General features: G+C 33.9%; 1 protein-coding gene across 1 annotated transcript in view; it reads left to right on the plus strand.

The window, feature by feature from the left end:
• The window catches only part of LOC115209483 (MAM and LDL-receptor class A domain-containing protein 2-like), a 131710-nt gene that overhangs the window by 95153 nt on the left and 20131 nt on the right, over positions 1-16426 (plus strand). The window contains exons 27-30 of the mRNA XM_036501654.1: positions 3047-3192; positions 6159-6290; positions 7140-7250; positions 13726-13843. Coding sequence (XP_036357547.1) covers positions 3047-3192; positions 6159-6290; positions 7140-7250; positions 13726-13843 — 507 coding nt within the window. The remainder of the gene's footprint in view (positions 1-3046; positions 3193-6158; positions 6291-7139; positions 7251-13725; positions 13844-16426) is intronic.

Raw genomic sequence — 16426 nt, forward strand, 5'->3', positions numbered from 1 at the left:
ATAAGTGAGAATAGCACTGGGGAGAGATGGTACAGAAAGGAGATGATTGGTGGGGATAGCAGACAGTGGAAGTGGTTTGGGGTGAATGAAGGAAGGTAATTGAGAAAGCAAGAGGGATATAGTATGTGCCTATTCTACCCATAGGTGATAAAGAAGTGGTGGATGTTAGTGAGTTCTTGTTGAGTGAGTTGTATCCAGGTATGGGTGGCTTATATGGTATTCCTTGAAGAAATCTGTCCAGACTCTTTAATTAGTTTTGGGACAATGTTAAACAGGGCAGGACCTGTTGAGGAAAAGAAATTATGTTGCAGTGTACCTATATGATGTGATCTTGAATTGGCAGGGGAGGTATGGCTCATGGTCCCAGCCTTGGATGAACCTTGAAACTAATGTTCAAGTTATTTGGGCAATGCTGGTGGTATATTCTCCACATCGTACAAATGATGTACCGCTCGTGGTGGCGCTGGAGAGAGTAGAGTTTCAAGGTTTTAAGGCAGTACCAGTAATCGAGATCCGTCATGCCTCTGGGGTGATTCAACCCTCGAGATGTTTTTTTTTGTATGGAGAGACCACAGGGGGCAGCAGTATTCGAGGTGTGGCTGTACAAAGGAGAAAGTGGAATGATGACACCTTGTTCTCTGGACTGGAAAGTTCTTAAGATCCAGGAGCTCATCCTGTGGGCTATATCGACCTTATTGTTATCAACAATTACACTTAGGTCCCTGATATTATTAGTTGCCGTGAACGGTTCCCCAGAAGGAAGAGAGTATGGCTATTTTAGTATAGACTTTCTTCCAAAATGCATCAGCTCAAATTTTCACTCATTCAGTTGCATTTTGTTTTTGTCTGCCCATTGACTCACAGCATATAGATCAGACTGGAGTTGAGTTCAGTCTTCCTCTTCATTGATGGTTTTCAGGAGCTTATTGTCATCAGCAAATATTTTCACTTAGCAGTGATTTATGATGCTAGAAAGGTCGTTTATGTAAATTATAAAAAGGAGAGGGCCTAAGACAGTCTCCTGAGGGACACCACTGGTGATTTTTGCTGGGCTTGAGTGGACTCCATTGACTACAACTTTTTGCGTTCTATTCGCCAGGAAATACTTAATCCAGTGTAGAAGTTTTCCATGGATTCCAGCATTTGCCAATTTTGAGAGTAAGATATTATGGTCAACCCTGTCGAATGCTTTACTGAAGTCAAGATATATGACATCAGAGTTTGAACCTGTTCCCAAGGCTTTAAGTATATCTTCAATGTGGTGTAAGAGCTGTGTTAGACAGTCCCTGTCACAGCAAAAGCTATGCTGATTTGCATTTAGGAATTTGTGGGTCTCCAGGAAATCAGCTACCTTTGATCTTACCACTCTTTCAAACACTTTAATGATGTGGGAGGTGAGTGAGACTGGGCGATAGTTGACTGTGAGGGATCTGTTTCCCTGCTTGAAAACTGGCATGACATACTGGGATTGGAGCTGTTTTGGTATATAAAGAATTTCTCCCGAGGTTGGTCTGAGGGACTGCAAGTTGGTGTCTACATTCCTTCAGGAGACTAGCGGGGAATCTATCAGGGCCTACAGAAGAATAGTATTTGACCTTATTTATTGCTGCTATGATGTCTGAGGTAGTGATGGTTATGTCTGAGATTTTATGCTGGGAATCAACTTCGTTCGCTTCTCTTACGTCAAAATCAGTGAGATCACTAAAGACAGAGCAGTATTGTTTCTGCAGTATTTCTGCCATTTCTTTAGCATCGTGTTGGGGAATGCCGTTATCATCAATCAATGGCCCAATGGGTGAGACAGCAGTTCTATACTTATTTGCATGAGTAGAACACTTTTGGGTTCTGTTTGATGCTTTTGATTACCCACTGTTCCTCTGCAGCTCTTTGATTTTCAATGGAGGTTTTCATGTTGGTCTGCAGATGAAGTTTTTCCAACTCCAGCCTTTCATTGTTGTTGAATGTGGAGTATTTTAATTAGTTGATTTTTTTATTGAGTCTTTTGATGTGCCTGATGAGTGTTCTTTTCTTTTTAGGGAGCTGGTTTCAGTTTGTGTAAGTGGATTTTGTAGGTGCATGTTTTGAACATGTATAGGTGACGATTTTCTCAAAGTGTTGTCATGCGGTCTGAATGTGAGTGGAACTGAGAGTGAAAGACCAGTCGATGAAGGACAGATCCTTTCTGATTGCTCTCCAGTCTGCTTTGTGGAAGTTTATGTTATTAAATGAGTGCCGTGGAGTGGGATTGGCTGGTTTGGTTTTGATATGCTGGGAATTAAAATTGCAGAGTATCATTAGGTCAGATATCAATGAGGATGTTGTTTGTTGAAATGACCCCTGGGCTGTTGGAGTTGGGTCAGTTGGTGCACTACATCCATTGACAAGTTTGGCTTCTAGTGTTGCCATGTGATCATGTAAAGTATGAAATGATCTTGTGATTTCTTTTATTTTGTTTTCAATCTGTTTTACAGATCTGTAAAAGGATTGTGACTCTAATTTTACAGCGATTTTTCAGTAGACATTAGCTTTTACACAATCGTTATGGTGAGTGTACCAAGCGTTTATCAGTGCACTGATTTCGTTTTCTGCCCAGTTGCATTTTAGAATATTATTGGCTATATTCAATGGGACAGTATTATACACTGTGCGTCAGTTACTGATGACTTGATGTATAATAGTGAATGCACTGTTGAAAAGTTTGTGTCGATATATTTGGAAATGCATGGCTATATCTGGCTGTGTGAGGGAGAGTTCAGTGTATTTCATTTGAATCAGAATGAGCGGTGTGTTTAATACAAATTGAGAGAAAAGAATTGTATTCATGAGACTAGTTTTAGAACTAATCTTGGGTTTAGTTTTGCTTTATATTTGTTTCTCCAGGTTGTATGTAATTTTGTGTAAATTTATCCTCCGATAATAGTAAAATAGTAGAATAATAGAATTCAAGAGTTCTGGGAATAAAAACAAGGAAAGTTACTGCTGTTTTGAGCTGAAATAAGGAATATGAAATTACTCATACAAATTATGTTTTTGTTTTCTCTTACAGCGTCACTGTAACACACCAATTATACAGAGCATATATGAGAGGAAGTTACTATTCTTGTTCTTCTCGATATTCTTTTACATGCTCAAGGTACCGATGCTCCAGTCGTTGTTCATGCAACTCGCTGTATTTGACTTGTTCTGATACGGGTAAGACATTAACAGTGTTTTTCTTTATTTATACTTTGTGGCTGTATGAATGCTACAGAGAATATATCAATCTCCAAGTGCTTCAAAACTACAATGGAATTTCTTTGCCATTGAAGTTGCTTCACTTTCTTGAAGTTATTTATGTACATTACAACTTTGCATATAAGTTTTTTTCAAAAATTAAAAAAAAAGTGAAGTAACATCATAAGAATTAAATAAGTGCTTGATATTGAAATTATAAAGTGAATACTTCCCTCTATTACTTTCCAACAATTTTCCTTCCACTTATTTAATAACTCTTTTTGATGAGAGTTGTATTCTTGCAATGAGTTTAGGAAGACAAGATTATGATGAAATTTTAATAATTTTCATTTAGTCTGCTAATTTCTGAGAAATGCCTGGATGTTATGTTGTGTCAAACACCCTCTGATTCCATTGATCTATCTTTTCCATGTTTTCCCGTTTTTCATCATTTCTGCATCAGTTTTTTGTAAAGTATGTATCTGCCAACAACTATTGCACATATATTTGACAAAACCTGCCTCTTCTTATACTTACCTAACAGCAACCCATGAATTTAACTCTGCATTGTTGATAGTCTCTTTTAGTTATAGCATATTTTCATATAATACACAGTTCAGTAAATGCTGCTTCCAAGAAATATTCTTCAATATTGTAACAAAGAGGTTAACTCTTTTGTTTCCATATTTCTGATAAACAACATTACCTTTGTTTCAATGAATTTTGAAAATCATGAAAAATTTAGTAAAATAATTTGATCTTTATAACACTGATGTTTGGATTTTAAATTAATATACACTTTTGAAGGAAGATTTCAATTTAGATCATTTTAAAACTGGAAGTGTATAGCATAGAACCAGGAATATCCCGGTGGGTTTGTGTCAAAAGGGTTAACATCTTGGAATACATTTCATTTAGTCTGATTTATATGGCTTTCCTATATTTTACAACATTGAGATCCTTATAGAAAAATACTTTGCACAGAGACTCTAAAAGACTGCACTTCAAGGTTATTATATAAATTTGATTCCTATATTGCAAAGATCTTGTTCATTGCTTCCCACATCAATTCAATTCATATTTTACCATTTCTCTTTGAGCTTTTATCCATTTTCAGGTTTGCACACTTTGATGATAGTATATTTTCTTTTAGTTGGTTCAAAACTATGCACTTAGTCTTACTGGCATCGTAATATGATCTGTTTTGCAAGTTTCCAATGTGTGGAAGTAGTAGTTGAAATTTTGAAAATAATAGTTTTAAAATGGTATCTGCTTTTTAAAGAGCTATTTCAAAATCTTTTTCTTTTGCAATAATGAACTTTTGCAATTGTTGTATTTCTGTATCACTATCAAATGGTAAAACACAAGCAACAGTTTCTTTGTAGATAATGTTGACTTGCATCTATGATGGTGTCTTGGATTCTATATGTCCTAACAATCTATATCAGTTTGACTTGGTGGATTAAGTTGAAAGTGTTGCTAAAGTCTACAAATGATATAACAGCTTTTAAGCTGTGATCATTGATACATTCAATAAGCCTTTGTATTGCAAGAATTTGTAATAATATTCACCTTACTGAATAAAAACCATATTCTGAAAGGCAACATTTGTTGTAGATTTTAGCTGCAATAACTGTTAAACTAATGCCTCAGTATTGTTTAACATATTCAAGATTTCAGTTTTTGAAGATTGGTACAAAACCATTTTTCAACCAAATATTTGCTTTGTTTTAGTATTAAGCTTTTTTTACATTACAAATAATGTATTCAAGAGTTGTCATTTTCCATACTTCCACTGCTTTATTGTCAAGACTTGATGCACTGCCATAATTGAAAAACTCAATTCAATCCTTTAGTTCTTTGGTAAAGTCATTTGTATCTAAAGGTAAGATTTCTTTAACATCATTACTGATAGGCTGATCTATGATATTTTATGACTGTTCAAGTAACTGATAAAGAAGTGTTCTTTCTTTCTTTTTTAATTTGGTCTGTAGAATTGCTTGCTTTTAGTTCTCCTGTATTGGTTTTTCTTTTTCCCTGTTACTTTATTCAGGGTTGCTCATGTGAGAGAAAGGTACTGGTTTTCTAAAGCATTTTGAAATATTTATTTTATGCTGAGGAAAACTTCAAGTTATTATTTACAGGTTGTTTTCTTTTATAGGTTGTTTTATTTCCGCATGTTGTTTTGCAAATTCTCATGAGTTTACTAGTTTAAATGTATGCCTTGTATGCTCCCTTCATATCTTCTCTTTTTCTAATTATATTTTTGCTTTCTCATGGGATTCAGTTAATTTACCTTTCTACTTTTGGAATATTTGCTTCTCTTGCATTATCATGTGCATTTATGATATTATTGTTAATATGGTTGGCAGTTGTTATATCATTTAATATTTGTGGTGATGGATGTCATAACTTGTAATAAAACTGAAAGAAAAATTAATAGTATAGAAATGGGATATCACTGAGATAAATGCCTTGGTATCAATTTAAAAACTTAACATGCTGTTTGAATTTCATTTGTCTGAGGTTGCTGAAATAAACAACAGTACCACAAAGGAGCTGCAGTTAATCAACTCATCTTAGTATTAAAACAAGAAGACAAACATGATAGCTTATACCTCATCAAATTTTTTAATATTATTCTTTACTATCAACTCTTACAGTTTATTGAAATATGACACTACCTAATGCCTAGCAAACAATCTATGCCTTCATCATGGTGAGAGAGCATGTGACCTTAGCTGCATCATTCCTGATGAAGCAAACCTATTTAAGTTTTAAAGTTGTTATTGTTTGGTTACCAAGTGTGTGATCTATCATTACCTTTAGTTTCCAACAAGATCATTAAGATTACCAGACTAAATATGTTTAAACACTTATTTTTATGAAATTTTACTATAATTAATATATTCTCTTTCCTTTCTTTATAACTTTATAATTTCAAGTTTGTGAAGATGGTGAAGTGAAATGTCCTTCAATTCGCAATGGAAGCACACATAAAGATGTATGTATCCGCCGTGAAAGTTTATGTGATGGAGAAATTGACTGTGAAGGTGGCACCGATGAAAAGAATTGCGGTAAGAAGATAGATATCTTGCTTTTTATTACAGTATCAGATGATTTTGTCATTTAGTAAGTTTACCATGTTGACCAAATATGATGTTTTGGGAAAACATTTGTATAAAGGAATCCAAAAGTAGCTTAGGCTACAAGATGTAGAGAATAACACTTGATGCAGTATGATATGTGAAAAACAAAGTATTCTGATACAAAACATTTCATTTAGAACATTACTGCATTACATGCTGTACACCATATCACAGTTCACCTATCATGGTTCACCTATCACAGTTTATTATTTAAGCTTACGTTGATTCCTCTCTGGTGTTGTGTTGCATTTATAATAAAATAAATATATACAAATTTTAAAACTTAAAAAAATACAGTACTGTTTCTGCTTCACAGATTTTCACCTAGCATGGGGAATTTTGGAATGTAACACCCACTGTAGTTGAGGGGTTAATGTATTACTTAGCATTTTTATTTCCAATTTGAGCTATGCCAATGCTCAAAGTCAATTCTACAAAATCTACTAATCCACTTGATTAGTCTCATTTTCAGTTTGAATATAGAAATTTTAAATTGAAAAAACTTAGGTAACATGAAACTTCTTCGATAATTTTATTTTTTATAAAGAGGAAGAAACAATCATGGAAATTAAACTGCATAGAAATTAAAACTGCTGGATTGTCAACAATTGCATGAGAAATAAAATAAACTTCAATCAGGAACTGAAATATGTGGGATACAAATAATTGCACATAAAACAGAATAACTTCAACTATAAATTAAATTGACTGGATTGACATGATAAGTAGATGTTTTAAGGATGATCTGTTTTTTTATTTTTAATCTTCTGCTCTCAGCTCAATTTGAAGACCAACAGTGGCAATGCAGAAATAAGAAATACATCGAAAAAGGTTTACGTTGTGATGGTACAAAAGATTGTGATGATGGCTCAGATGAATTCAATTGCTGTAAGTTAAAAACAATTACACTCACGTTTGATATTATATATATATATATATATATATATGTATATATATATATAAATAGATAGATATATAAAGTATGATTATTTAAAAAGTTTGAGATATCTTACAATCGTTTCATGAATGTATTACCCTTATCATATATATATATATATATATATATATATATATATATATACCGGAGTAAACACATAAATGTGAAACAAGGTGAAAAAAAAGAGTACTCAAATACCAGAGGTAGAGTAATATGTTTTATTTAAAGCAGCAGAAAATTCAACAAAATCTGTTACTCTGAGTTTCTCGTTGCCGTTCATCAGACAGTTTTTGTTAGAATAGAACCGATATATCAATTCAATCCAGACTCTTACAAACGATACACCTTTAAAAAAATGGACTTGTTTGATTGGACCTTTAGAAATAACGGTCAATCTTCGAGCGATAAACAAAAAATGAGCTCAAAAATGTATATGTATATATATATATAAAAAAATTATAAAAATTATAAAATTCGAGGAAAAACCTTACATTGAATAAAATACATATTGACGTTAATGAAGGAAATATAATTAATACATAGAAATTAAAATGCATTATAAATATTACACTGCAATACATATTCATATTAAAGTGTACATATATATATATCAACATACACAGAAGGATGCGTGCAAACGCCATACATATACAGACGTATAAATATAAATCTAAAATATACACACAAATGCATGCATACATATATATACGCAATCTATCTCGCACGCAAGATAAAATCATCGATGCTAATGTAGCGTTCCTTATGTACGGAGCAAAGCTTAAGACAAGTAAGTGAGGGGGACGTAAAGTTGTATGCACCAGTATCATTTAGAGAAAAAACGAAAGAAAGGAAGAGAGAGAAAAAGGAACGAAGAAGGGGAAGGAAAAAAGAAAAAGGAGGGGTGGGGAAAAAACGAAATAAGAAAAATTATGTATACAAGCTGTGTAACCACGTTATTGACATATATATAGAAACAAGTATACAAACACACAAGTTCAAATGGATACATACACATACAGTCGTGTATGTGTCTGCTTAAGCACAAACATACGCTCACTTACACATACACAGAGACGCATGCTTACAAATACATATCCTAGGCTATACACATATTTACATCAAAATTCTAATTTTTAACAACATTGCTTTTTTAACAAAATGGTGAGTGCAATAATGAAAAATATACGAAAGACATATAAAATATAACACCCTATGTTGGATCATCTATAAATTAAAAATCAAAGTAATCCTATACAGTACAATAACATGAAATAAACAAAGCCGAAGGTTTTTCCTAAGGTACGAGGGGCGTTCAATAAGTAATGCCCCTGACCCACTTCCTATACCAGTAGAGCAACGACACTTGGCACAGTTATTAGTCTTTTCCTACATAGGAACTACCCAGAGTTATGCATTTCTCCAATCGTTTGATACAGCTCTGGAGACGGTTTTTGTAGAAGACCCCAGCTTGGTCCTCCAACGTGACTTCAGAAATCAAGGCTGCATCATCTGGGAAACGCTCTCCTTTCAAAATCAACTTCATGGCTGGGAAGAGGTGAAAATCAGAGGGTGCAAGGGGAGGAGTTCATAGCTGCACGCCTGTGCTTCTGATCTGGCGACACGCGAGTTGTGGACCGGAGCGTTGTCCTGCAGGAGGAGGATGCCTTTGCTGATCTTGCCCCGCCTCTTGATTTTGATAGCTTCTCTTAATTTCCTCAAAAGTGAAGCATAATAGGCTCCTGTAATTGTGGTACCCTTTGCCAGGAAATCTGTCATCACTACTCCGTTCTGATCCCAGAAGACTGTGAGCATATCCTTGTCAGCGGAGGGCTGCACCTTTGCCTTCTTTGGAGGAGGTGAGTCACGGTGCTTTCACTGCATTGACTGGGCTATGGTCTATGGATCATAGTGATGGACCCAGGTTTTATCCTGTGTGATCAGTCTTTTGAAAAATTTTGACTCATCTTCTTGGCACATCTCCAAATTCATCCTCGAGCACTCAACGCGTTCTTGCTTCTGGAAAGGTGTGAGCAACCTGGAAATCCATCTGGCAGACACCTTTTGCATATGCAAATGGTCATGAATGATAGTTTCCACAGACCCGGTACTAATCTTGACCTTATGGGCTATTTGGCGAATAGTTATGCGTTGACCTTCCAAAATGGCAGCCTCAACTTGACGGACAGACGTCTCATCAACGGCAGAAGGGGGCGACCAGATCTGGGAGCTGTTTCCACAGAGTTCCGACTATGTTTGAATTCACAATGCCAGCGTTTTACAAGGTCATATGATGGGGCATCATCACCATAAGTTACTTTCATTTCATCAAAAGTCTCCCGTGGTGTGCGTCCTTTCAAATACAAAAACCAGATCACTGCTCGACACTCAACAGGCTCCATTTCACACTTGACTCAGTTCAAACACCTGTAAATCAGAAACCACAATTAGTTCAGAGCTGTAATTCACCACTTAATCTATAGAGGTATAAATAAGTGCACATGCAAAATTTCAGCTAGATCAAACAACTGCAAGTGGGTCAGGGGCATTACTTATTGAACGCCCCTCGTATATGTAGAAATATAAACAAAATATATGCATGAGACTTTGCTATACGGAATGAAATCTGCATAGCGCGAAACAAATCCAACGTGACATGGAGCATTCTGGACAGAGCGGCACCATACAGGCATGGAGCACACAGAAATAATTTTAAATGCAATCTTTGCCTATTAGAGAAACTGTATATTTTATTCAAAGACAATAATTCTTTGAATCATAGAAGTGAGCTGATGAACTTATGTAGACACGCAACCAAATTTAAAATGTCAAATATAAATATACCATATGGATAGGGTATATATTTTGTATTTTTGATTTTTGAAATTTTGATTTTGACTTTGGACTAGTATGTAAACGCGACGATGGATTTGTTTCGCGCTATGCAGATTTCATTCCGTATAGCAAAGTCTCATGCATATATTTTGTTTATTTTGTTTATATTTCTACATATACTTAGGAAAAACCTTCGGCTTTGTTTATTTCATGTTATTGTACTGTATAGGATTACTTTGATTTTTAATTTATAGATGAGCCAAAATAGGGTGTTATATCTTATATGTCTTTCGTATATATTTCATTATTGCACTCACCATTTTTTTTAAAAAAGCAATCTTGTCAAAAATTAGAATTTTGATGTAAATATGTGTATAGCCAGGGATATGTATTTGTAAGCATGCGTCTCTGTGTATGTGTAAGTGAGCGTATGTTTGTGCTTAAGCACACACATACACGACTGTATGTGTATGTATCCATTTGAACTTGTGTGTTTGTATACTTGTCTCTATATATATGTCAATAACGTGGTTACACAGCTTGTATACATAATTTTTCTTATTTCATTTTTTCCCCACCCCTCCTTTTTCTTTTTTCCTTCCCCTTCTTCGTTCCTTTTTCTCTCTCTTCCTTTCTTTCGTTTTTTCTCTAAATGATACTGGTGCATACAACTTTACGTCCCTCTCACTTACTTGTCTTAAGCTTTGCTCCGTACATAAGGAACGCTACATTAGCATCGATGATTTTATCTTGCGTGCGAGATAGATTGCGTATATATATGTATGCATGCATTTGTGTGTATATTTTAGATTTATATTTATACGTCTGTATATGTATGGCGTTTGCATGCATCCTTCTGTGTATGTTGATATATATATGTACACTTTAATATGAGTATGTATTGCAGTGTAATATTTATAATGCATTTTAATTTCTATGTATTAATTATATTTCCTTCATTAACGTCAATATGTATTTTATTCAATGTAAGGTTTTTCCTCGAATTTTATAATTTTTATAATTTTTTTATATATATATACATATATATTTTTGAGCTCATTTTTTGTTTATCGCTCGAAGATTGACCGTTATTTCTAAAGGGCCAATCAAACAAGTCCATTTTTTTAAGGGCGTAGCGTTTGTAAGAGTCTGGGTTGAATTGATATATCGGTTCTATTCTAACAAAAACTGTCTGATGAACGGCAACGAGAAACTCAGAGTAACAGATTTTGTTGAATTTTCTGCTGCTTTAAATAAAGTATATATATATATATATATATATATATATATATATATATATATATATATATATATATATATATATATATATATATATATATATATATCTTTTAATACAATATATATACTTTATATATTTGTCTATTAATACAGTATTATTTTGGATATATATCTTCTGTGACTTTTGATGTTTTTCCTTCTCCTACTTTATAATATATAATCGCTCTTATTAAATGTCTAAATACCTTTAAAGTTTTAGACATCTCCCTATCAAGAGCACTTATTTGAAATTCAGTATACTATATTCTCATTGAATATATTTGATTAGCTACACACACACACACACACACACACACACACACATATATAGTTGAAAATATTGCTCGAGGCTAAAAAGTGATAGGCAAGACTAATGTTACAATGTTAAAGTAAAAATGTACATACAAGCAGAGAGAAAACCAAAGAAAACTTAAGGAAAAAACATCGGTCAGACAAGATCGGCCGGTATAATCAAGATAGTTACACAAAAACTAGCCCGGGGTAGGGGAGACAATCATCGCTTGACAACCGATGGTGGTGTGTTTACGTCCCCGTAACTTAGCGGTTCGGCAAAAGAGACCGATAGAATAAGTACTAGGCTTACAAAGAATAAGTCCTGGGGTCGATTTTCTCGACTAAAGGCGGTGCTCCAGCATGGTCACAGTCAAATGACTGAAACAAGTAAGAGTTTTTTTATACACACATACAAACACACATATACAACTATATACACATACATCCAAATCTATATATATACCTACACATACATGTACACGCACACACATGTATGTATATATATATATATATAAATACATACGTACGAACACACACACACATTCCCCTTCATTTATTCGCTTTTTGTTCCTACTTTAAAAAATTTTTTTATCAGTGGGAACACTTACGCCTTTGGCCGAACCACTAAGTTACAGGGACGTAAACACACAGACATCGGCTGTTAAGCGATGGTGGAGGGACAAACATAGACTCACACACAAACACACGCGTATATATATATACATATAGATATATATATATATATGAATTTTAGTTTTCCGAAAAAGTCGAATCCAAGGGAGATGATCATACAAGAGTTGTTCCCCACTGATGTCTTGTTCTTTTGTTTAATCAAAACGTCGGCATGATTTTATTGATTTTATCTGACTTTCATGTTTTAGTCCAAAATGGACACCGATGTTTCATGTGATACGCTTGATAATTGTTGAGGACTTCCTTGACAAGGAATCAGTGGTGGCCTTAATACACAAATAAAGTTTTTTATCCACCGATGTGGTGCTGAGCACTCAATTTTGTTTGATATTTACATACATACATACATACATACATACTTATGTATGTATGTATGTATCATCATCGTCATTGTCGTTTAACGTCCGCATTCCATGCTGGCTTGGGTTGGATGGTTTGATTGAGGACTGGTGTGCCAGAAGGCAGCACCATGCTCAATCTGATCTGGCAAAGTTTCTACAACTGGATACCCTTCCTAACGCCAACCACTTCGAGAGTGTGGTGGGTACTATTTACATGCTACCAGTATGAGGGCCAGTCAGGCGGTTCTGGCAACAACGACGCTGAAAAGGTGTTTTTTATGTGCTACCTGCACAGGAGCCAGTCCGGCGTTTCTGGCAACATCCACCCGGTAAGGTGACGCTGGTAACGATCATGCATGAATTGTGCTTTTTATGTGCCATCGGCACGGGAGCCAATCTGTGGCCCTGGCAACAATCACACTCGGGTGTGCTTTTAACATTCCACTGGCATGAGTGCCAATCAGTCGGTTGCTTCAATCACTATCAGTATTTAACCTCTTAACATATTATCTTGTATATTTTTCTTCAGAGATGTCTAGTAAATATATATTTGAACAAAAATATGCATTCACTTTACTCTGAAGTATCTGTCACTTATTTCTAACCTGAAATACTTCACTTGTAATGTTATTCCTGTTTTCTATCATTAATTATCAGTGACTATAATTTCTATCAATAACTTCATAATAAATCATTACTGATCCAAAATTTTGTGCATTTATTCTTCCTTATAAACAGATTCAAAATAAATAATTAAAAAATCTGATTTTGTTTTTTTTTGCTTGGAAATTGGAAAAAAAAATGTTTATGGTAAGCGGTTAATAAATATTTGCCATACTTGCATATTTAAGTATGATTACATATTTAAGTAGTAATAATAGATATAATATCTGCATTAGTATATTCTGATGGTTTGGTTTTGACTGATGCGTATGTTAAATTTCATAATTTGATCAATTATAAATGTTTTTCTTTTTTTCTTTTTCAGTTAAATACATAAATGGAACCATTCAAATCTTTTACAATGGCTCATATAAATATATATGTGAAGATAATTTGCGAAATAACATTGAAGCAAATCAATTATGTTCCACTGTCGGAAAAGGGTAAGAACAGATTTTTTCCATTCCAATCACTTGAGAAGTAATAGTATATTATGATTTTTACACGTCTAATTTCCATCAGAGCCACTCTTCTGAAACAAAATACAACTTTCACATGTACAGAATTTTTAAATTCACATTCAAGTGCACACACATATATGCACATAGCTGTGTATGTATGTGTGTGTGTTTACGTATGTATATCTGTATGTATGTATATACACTTTATGATGTGCTATAATGCACAAGATGTTACCATGCTCAGTATTCAGACCAATATTCATAATTTAATGTCTTGCTTAATCTGGTGAATCCCAGATCATCAAAATGGCCTTTCCAACAGAACATGAAGCATATTTTATAGGTCCTCTCTTTATTCACTGGCACCTAGTAGTGGCTAATTCTGCCATTTTGAGAAATTGGACATAAAGCACCATCTTGCAATTTCCATCAACAAGAAAGCTTACCACTATTAGTGACATATATACTTTTTGTAAATAAACTTCAAGTCATTGACCACTGGTAACTAGGATATACAACACTAGGCCTAACAGGCCCATGCACAGTGGAAAGCTATATAATTACTGCTGCTCTTAGAGATTACAACCCATTGTCACACCAGCCAGTCATACAAACTTATATGCACCATCAAATCGTTTAGCTCCCAACATAGTAACTATTGTCGTTAAAATACCACACCTTACAGAATGACAACTGAATAATCTCAGCATTTTGTATACTCTACTACATGTTGTAGACAATTCTAAATATCTGATGTTGAAATATCACACTCTGCACAATGCTGAGAATTTGCACTACTGAGAATCTCTCAACAAAACAGCCTGCGTTGCTATGATAGCAAAATCAACCACATGATGATGTTATCAACTGTGGCTTAATACTCTACCCTAAAGGCCATTTCAAATTTCTTTTAAATTCTCTTCACTCTTCTTCAAATACCTGATGATATTGATGTGTTCCACATTTCTATATTATTAGGTGTAGAACACCTCTATATCACCTGATATTCATCTATATGTACCTGAGTTAACATGTTATTAAGTACAGACAATTCCAACTAGATTTATTAATACATGCTTTTGCACTGTGTGTGTGTGTGTGTGTCTGTGTGTGTGTGTGTGTATTACTTTACATACCAATCTATCTACTTATCTATTAGTTTACTTACATATCCATTTACCTACTTATGTGTGTATATATATATGTGTGTGTATGTGTGTGTGTGTTCTTTTCTATTCTATTACTCTTGTATTTTCTCTCTTCCTTTCTCTAATTCTTTTAATCTTCCCTTCTTATTCCTCTTGTTTTTTTCTCCTATCCTTTTTCTCATTCTTTCCTCTCCTCTTTCCTCTCTCATTTTTTCTTCTCCCCTTCACCATTCTCTGCCTGTCACTCTCTCTCCCTCACTCTTCCTCATTTGCTCTCTCATTGTTCCCATATGACCATTGGCCATCTTTCTTTCTTTTCCTAACCTGTGTTTCTTTCTTTCCTTCTGATTCAGCTGGAGGGATAAGATACATTCTTGTCTGTCTCCTGTCTAAGCTTACTACTCTGCATTCACCACCCCACCTTATTTAGGCTTAGCAGCCGTTCCTGTTTGTTTTCACTGTCCTATTTGTGTTACCAATTTTGACCCTCTACAAAATCCCAAATTTTATTTGATTTGCTTTACGGGAGCAACTGTTTTATGCATATACGTATATATGTAAGTATGTACATATATGTATGTATATATGCATATATATATTATTTATATTTATATATATATATATATATATAATAATAAATATTAGGGAATATATCCAAAATTACAGGGAAAAAAAATCAGATTTAGGATTAAATCCAATTTTATAGTAAAATATTATAAAATATTATTTGAGACAAAACCACTATTTTGCAAAACAAACAAGGAAAGACTTAATCAATACATAAAATTTAATAAATAGTCAAAAAAACCGCCACTACAATCGTTTCTTGTCTTGATCGACAATCTTCAGGTGGACTTCCAATCTAAAAAATCAAAATTTTAAAATATAAAAATAATACTTTTAAATAATTAAAGTATAAATGAAAAAATATAAGTATATAATCCATATATAACCTATATATAATCCATATCGAAAATATAGACTAATTACCACGAATTCCCTAAAAAAAAAAACCATGATAAAACAAAACTCTTAAAAACATATAACGATAAAATCTCCCTTTGCTAAACTCTATAACAAACCTATAAAGTAAACCCCCTAACCTAAACATTCACACACAAATACACACACGTAAACCACAGACTCACGACTTATACACATACCTATACTAACTTATAAACCTCAATATACACCAAAACCCACTCCCTCCCCACACAGACAAATTAACACATACATCCCAAAACCTAAATAACAAACCCATATACACATTCACACACAAAACACACACTCACACGCAAAACACTCACACACAAAAGATACATATACTCCCTCACATATACGCCTATACATACTCACTAAACTCTACATATACAACAATACTTACACACCCACAAAAAACATTATATACATTTATGAG

This window comes from Octopus sinensis, linkage group LG3 (genome assembly GCF_006345805.1).
Source record: "Octopus sinensis linkage group LG3, ASM634580v1, whole genome shotgun sequence".
Classification (NCBI taxonomy): domain Eukaryota; kingdom Metazoa; phylum Mollusca; class Cephalopoda; order Octopoda; family Octopodidae; genus Octopus; species Octopus sinensis.